General features: G+C 38.7%; 1 protein-coding gene across 2 annotated transcripts; it reads left to right on the top strand.

Annotated features, from left to right (window-relative positions):
* Positions 1 to 1,522: 1,522 nt before the first annotated feature.
* LOC118233128 lies at positions 1,523 to 6,125 on the top strand. 2 transcript variants are annotated; one of them, XM_035428504.1, is made up of 6 exons: positions 1,523 to 1,591; positions 1,974 to 2,028; positions 2,147 to 2,559; positions 2,975 to 3,053; positions 3,425 to 3,562; positions 4,795 to 6,125. In XM_035428504.1, the coding sequence occupies exons 2-6, from the start codon at positions 2,018 to 2,020 to the stop codon at positions 4,814 to 4,816; spliced, it is 663 nt and encodes a 220-aa protein (XP_035284395.1). In that variant the 5' UTR covers positions 1,523 to 1,591; positions 1,974 to 2,017; the 3' UTR covers positions 4,817 to 6,125. The 2 variants fall into 2 exon arrangements, with proteins under 2 accessions (XP_035284395.1, XP_035284396.1); XM_035428505.1 differs by having other exon boundaries at positions 1,575 to 1,591; positions 1,974 to 2,047.
* The last annotated feature ends 258 nt before the right edge of the window (positions 6,126 to 6,383 follow it).

Genomic DNA, 6,383 nt, shown 5'->3' with positions numbered 1-6,383 from the left:
TTTTTAAATTAAATATGCTGAAGACAAAACAACATAAAAAATCTTAATTCTTTAATGAACAAACAAGTATTCTTCAAAAATATATTTTTCATGTTTTCGAGTTTAAAAAGGGAAGTAGAATTTATTCTATAACATTGAGGCATTTATTAAATGTATTTGTGCTACTGTAAATATAAACACAGCTTAAAAGTCCTAAAATAAATTATACAAATGATTAAATAAATTAACAAAAACAATCCAAGGTGTTCGGAATATTTCACTGGGAATAATAACCAGGGCAGCAATAAGTAGAAATAAATATTTTACAGCCAAGTGTATTTATTCCTCTGAGGTGACAGACTGATCAGTATAGCTGTCTTCTAATGCAGTTAACTCAGAAAGGAACAAAATCATTTTTGCTCAGCTGCTTCTCAAATGACGTGGTCATCTGGTTTATGATTATATTAGCAGTATAGTTGCGTGAACTATGGAGAATTCTAGAGAATGTGATTAACCGTGCTTCATATTGCAACAAGGCATCCACAGCATCAATGAACCTACTGAACTTACTCAGATAAATAGTGTACCGAGATGCTCATTGCTCCAATAGGACTCGTGTTAGGCTGAAAATTTCAAGGGTTTATATCGATTCAAGTTCATATTCATTTCAGTGGTCCGCAGAGAGAGGCCGTAAACCACACACTGTATTGCAGCTTTCCCAGTGGAAAAGAAAAACACCATCAAAAGGCCGGGCTGGTGAAGGGAGGGAGAGGGAAGTGAGATGATATGTGACAGACTGAGTGAGCGCGGGGAGGCAGACGTAGCGAGGATGACTGATTATTTTCCGTGTCAATATTTCTTCACATGCATGAAATAAACATGACAAACTGAGAACTTCTGCCATGATCATTTATCTTGTTTGTCATGTCTGTTGACTGGCGCTTCACCGTCTCTGAAATTCTCGCTCATCTGCCTGTGTTTGTTTCTTTCTCTCTCTACCCACACGGTGACATGAATGCGTACTGTACATAATCGCTCTCTCTGCCTCGTGAATAATCCCATCTCCTCACTTAGAGAGGCCCCATGTGTCTGTTTGTAAGTAATAAGCGGTTGATAATTGTAGTTTGTTTCGAAAATGTCCTCATGATGTTGGCACATTAATGCTTTTATTAATATTGATGTTTATGTTTCTGGTACAGCCTGCCCCCTTTGAGTGAAATGGTATTTTAAAAAAATGTTTACGACAGTATCCGCTAACTCTCCATTTTCTGTTTTCAAAAATGTTATTCACTTTATAGATATACTTAATTGACAATTACGGGTATATCATCTGCTTTCTAACCCTATAAACAGATCCTTAAAACCAAGTTCAACCAATTAGAACATTAGTAATCCTCCAGTCCATTTCTGTCATAAATTCCATTTCTCTGTCTGTATCTGTCACATTTAATTACACCCGTTAAAAAAGCATAATTAGCATTTAAATCTCTCCCACTTTTTCTCCCTCCCTCTCACACTCCTCATGTCTCTGTTTCCAAGGCAACTAATGCTTTTTCCCTCTCCCTCTCTACCTCTCCTTTCTCTCCCTCACTCCCTCCTTCTGCTGCGAGAGGTAGGCACGTTAGCGTATACCGTGTCCATGCATGTGTGTGTCTTTGGCCATGCATAAATGATAGGATTTATTGGACCTGTATTTGAACAGCCTATCTTGACAAGTGCAATTTGTGTGTCTCCTAAGTGAAGAATCAGCATGCATGTGTAGCCATGCTTAATGCAATGTTCTGTTGTGTTTATTCAGCCATGTGTGGAAAGTGTTCAACATCTTTCTTTATGTTTGCAAATTGTAAAACTGTGTCGGGTTTTGCGAGTGTGATTCTATTTGTACATGTGGAATCCTCTTCACTCACTCCTCTTTACCTCTCTCTGTGCCAGCCTTTCACCTCCTTGATCAGCCACTGTCAGAGTAAACCTGTCTCTTTCTTATTCTCATTCAGGAGAGATGACAGAAAGAGCAGCTTTGCTGTGAACAGCTGAAGCGATGGGGAGATGGTAAGAAGGAGCGAGAGAGGTAGCCAGGCTCGCATATGGCTTCACTGACCCTCCCCCTGTAGAATACAACCTAGTCCATCCACTGTACTTAATTAACCCCTCTCTCTCTCTGTCTCAGCCCCCTCTCTCCTGTTACCCGAATGGCTGCCCTCTGCTGTCTGCTGGTTGCAGTGGCGATTCGCCCCGTGTCATGTGACGAGGGGCAGAAAAGTGCAGAGAAGCAAGGGGATGAAAGGGAGCAGGTGAAAGTGACACAGAGAGGCTCGCTCTCATCTCAGCTGTCCGTCACAACTCAGGCCACTCCCACCCCACTCTGGGTGGTCGTTTGGGGTCCCACAGAGATGAACGAAGACGAGACAAGCCTCTTTGTGTCTGGCCAACAAATGGATCATTATCAAAAGGCAACCAAGCCTTGGAAACAACACCAGAGCGCTCCAACCAGTGGACCGCAAGAGAGCTTACTGGGAGAGAGAGAGAGAGACAACCATGAAGCTGGAGAAGGACAATTCAATAAGGAGGAACCAGAGGAAGGTAGGTGCACAAGACAATGGCCTGGGTTCTTCAAAACTTATATCTAAGTCTGACGTTTTCAACACTTTGGTGATTGCTAAAATGGTCAAATTGTGCATGTGAAGAAAACAAAGATGTTCAGTGTTAAATCAGCTCTTACAGAATACATAATCCTACTGTATCCCTATTGGACTTGTATGTACTCTGTCAGACAATGGACATTTTACTGTGAATGAAGAATAATGAGTCAAAACTAAGGGAAATGTTGACTGGATCCAGACCTACATGCTGTGATCACATAAATGTGCAAACCAAATTCTTCTGGACACCCCCCATTTAACTTTGAGCCTGCTGAAAATGAACCTTTTGGAAGAGCAATAGAAAATGTGTTTCCCTGTTAACTGGGACAGGTTACACTGACCTCTGTCTCTTTCAGTTGACCCTCAGTTCTATGTCACAGTGACCATTTCCTCAGTGTTAATTGTGTCAGCAATCATCATAACAGCTAAACTCTGGTAAGTGCTATCTGTGAATATCACCATCAATTAGACTAGAGTGGAAGCAACAGCAATCTGGTGTCATTTAGCCATTATGTGCATACTATATTGACTATGTGTAGAGGGTCTGCATTGTGTAAGCCTAACTCTTGCTATAAGTATGTATCTACATATTGCTGTATATTTTCCATTTTAAGACAATGTAATTCAGTAGACATTAAAAATTGAAAAGGAGCATATGATTAGACATTATCATTTCCATGCCACTCATACAAAACTATAGATTTTTTTATATGAATTGGTATGCATTATAAAATAGGAAAATATATTTTTGAATTTGGGAAACGTTGTGCAAAACCTCCTTCCCTCTGCTTCTCCCTCACCAACAGTTATGATCACAGAAGTTCCTGGCACCCCCCGCCTCTTTCCCCTGCTATGGCTCCCTCTCTTTCTCTCTCTCTCCCTTGTTCCCTGGCTCCAGAGGGAAGCAGACAGACACTACAGAGCACTCCCTCTGTCAGAGACAGGTGAGAGATGCAGTGCTGCTAAGCTGGACGTTGGCAGAGAGGGGACAGTGTGTTGGTGTGCGTTCACTGGGCATGTTCATTTCTGCATTAACTATGGCCCTTCGAGAGCCATTTTCATTGTTGCATTGTTTTTGATTCATTGTTATCACTTAATTGGTCAGTCAAGAACAGCGCATTCCACAGTTATCTCAAAACACGACATTTCTTGGATTTGAACTGGTTTCTAGTTTTGAAGTGAAATTAAATTTCTGCAATGCTGTTGATCTCCGAGGGCTAGAGTGAACATTAGTGTACGTTTGTCGTTGGTGTGGATGGTACCATGAGTGATTCAGTTTGCCTTCATATTCAAACATGTCTATATCATTTACATTTGGTCATTTCTGTAACAAAAATGAATACAGTAAACATTTTTCATTGAAGCCTCAGGAAATTGTCTAGCTGGGCTTACCAAGTGCAAAATAAGACTTTGACTGATTGATGCAAGGCTGATTTTATAAGTGCTTGGTACAAGTAATGCAGTTATTTTCTTTGGCTTATTTTCATTCAAAGCAATCCTTTTGTTTGCGAATGGATTTTTGTTGGATTTTAACAAAGGGGCTATGAAGGCTTTTTAATAATATCATAATTTGACAGTTAGGCAGCACCTTAAACAAACATTTCTTCAAATACATTCTGTGGGTCAGATAGAACAACAATGGAATGATTTCAAAATTAAACTGTCTCAATGTGAAAATTTGTAACTAGCGATGGTTAGTCATCTGTTCGCACTTTTCTGATGACCAGGCAATCTTTAGAGGAAGGTTGAAAACTTGTCTTTTGAAACTGCATTTTGGTTCTGTCAAGTCAAATTTTCCTTTAGCCAGAAGTTCTGTTTAAAATTCACGGATCTTCTGATCCTGGTTTCCACTGGTACTTCAGTTCACATTATAGTACTGTATTATACATTACAAGACAAAAACCTTTTTTGCACTTCCTCTGACTTAATGTGATATCTCTTTCAGACCAGCTTTGTGCAGGACAAAAGGTTAATTGCAGTGTTTTGTCATTCAATGAGCCTTTGATTTGACTGTCACTGTAACTTTCTGCATCTATACTTGTGTTCATTTAACCTTATTGTTCTGGATAACACCACCTGCTAAATGAATTACTATAAATGCGAATGTAATGTAGAAGAACGATAATTTGTTCATTATTTTTGAAATGGAATAAAAACATGTTTCTCTCCTCTGTAGAATGCCTGAGGTGATCATTTAAGAAGACTCAGAAGACTGTTTTAAAATTAAACGATTGCATTTCTACTTTGTATTTTGATCGTGTCAAATAGCACTTGTACATTATTTTGTTTTTTAAACCGTGAGACAAATAGGTGTCCATAGTTGAATTTGTAAAGATAATCTCAGCTCATCCTGCTCCGTCTGTACTGCATACGTGCATATATCCTGATATTACATCTGTTTTGATGCCTTTATATTACTCCATGTATCCCTCACTATTGCTTGTCTTAGAATATGTTAACTTCTGTTGATATGTACCCCGTGACTTCCCTTTTTGGGGCCAAGCCATACGTGATGTGCTTATTTAAAAAAAAACATATTATTAAACCATCCAAAGAGTTGTTTCCAAGAAGCACTTTCTGTTCCTTAAATGTGTGTGCTAATGTCCAGCAACCATTGCATTCCAACTAAATGCCTCCCAAATTGGATAAATAGTGTGAAAAAGAAAATGAAGAAGTCATTTCAGGCTATATGTTTTCAAAGTTTATTAAAGTAATTGAAGAAGGTTTGGATTCGCTTATTAATATGAGGCATCTTGTAGGCTTACTTGCCAAACAGATGCCTTTACTTTCCACATTCATTTTATCTGACTGTTAACCAAAAAAGTTTTGCAGTTTGAAAGCTTTCTTATGGCACACTCATTGAGAAACACTTCCTTAATCAACAGTGCAGAATTTTCAAAGAAGGCCATTAATTTCTATTAAAACCATCGCAACTAGACTTAATCTAGCACTGTCTCCGTCATGCAGCATGTCTGAAGTCCCATTAACGGCCAGCAAAGCAAGAAGCCATAAGCAACCAAAGCATTATTGACAGTCTACTGTGTTGTGTACCATGTTAATTAAATGACTCCAACTCCAACTCCAGCTTGCTCTAGCTGGAGACGATTTCTATAAACATAGATCAGTAACACACTATGATTTCTGTTGGATGTTCATTCAGCAGTAGTACGCCAAGACACTCTCAACCAGTGCTAATTTAATCAGAACTCAATGCACATTAACATGCAAGCAGTCCGATGTTGAAAAGTAATATTATGCCATAAATATTGTTCCATTGTATCAAAGCAGGATTCAGTCCTCTATATTTTTTGTGGTGGGTAATATTTATTTATTTATTTATTTATTTGGGGGGGCACACAGGTGTTTTATAGTGTTCATGTCAATCATGGTTTGGCAGTATTGCTGGTTCTCATGTGTGGGTCTTTGTATTGTAAGATGTAATCTGTATGTGATAGTGTGGTTCAGAGTGAATGACACATGCAATAAAACTGTTCCTCTGTGTCTTGAGACTACCTGTACTTGGAATATACTGTAGTGGGACTTGGGAGCAATCTGCTGTAAATTAAGAACATATCCTGTGCTGGTATGTGGCCATCATACAGTTAAGCCTAACTGGACCCATAATTAACATTTTGGAAAAAAAGTTATTTGATAAAAGATTTGAAAATTAAATTCAGCCATTTTTCCTAGCTGGATATACAAGTCACAGAATTCAATTGTCTTTGGAAGGCAAATGTTTGAACGTTTGTTAACACTTTTGTTACC

This window comes from Anguilla anguilla, chromosome 8 (assembly GCF_013347855.1).
Source record: "Anguilla anguilla isolate fAngAng1 chromosome 8, fAngAng1.pri, whole genome shotgun sequence".
In the NCBI taxonomy this organism is placed as follows: Eukaryota; Metazoa; Chordata; class Actinopteri; order Anguilliformes; family Anguillidae; genus Anguilla; species Anguilla anguilla.
This window is presented reverse-complemented; position numbering and strand designations above follow the sequence as displayed.

Coding starts and splice junctions, on each gene's coding strand:
- LOC118233128 (XM_035428504.1), top strand. Junction 2,560..2,974: donor TAAGGAGGAACCAGAGGAAG/GTAGGTGCACAA, acceptor TGTCTCTTTCAG/TTGACCCTCAGTTCTATGTC. Junction 3,563..4,794: donor ACTCCCTCTGTCAGAGACAG/GTGAGAGATGCA, acceptor TCTCCTCTGTAG/AATGCCTGAGGTGATCATTT.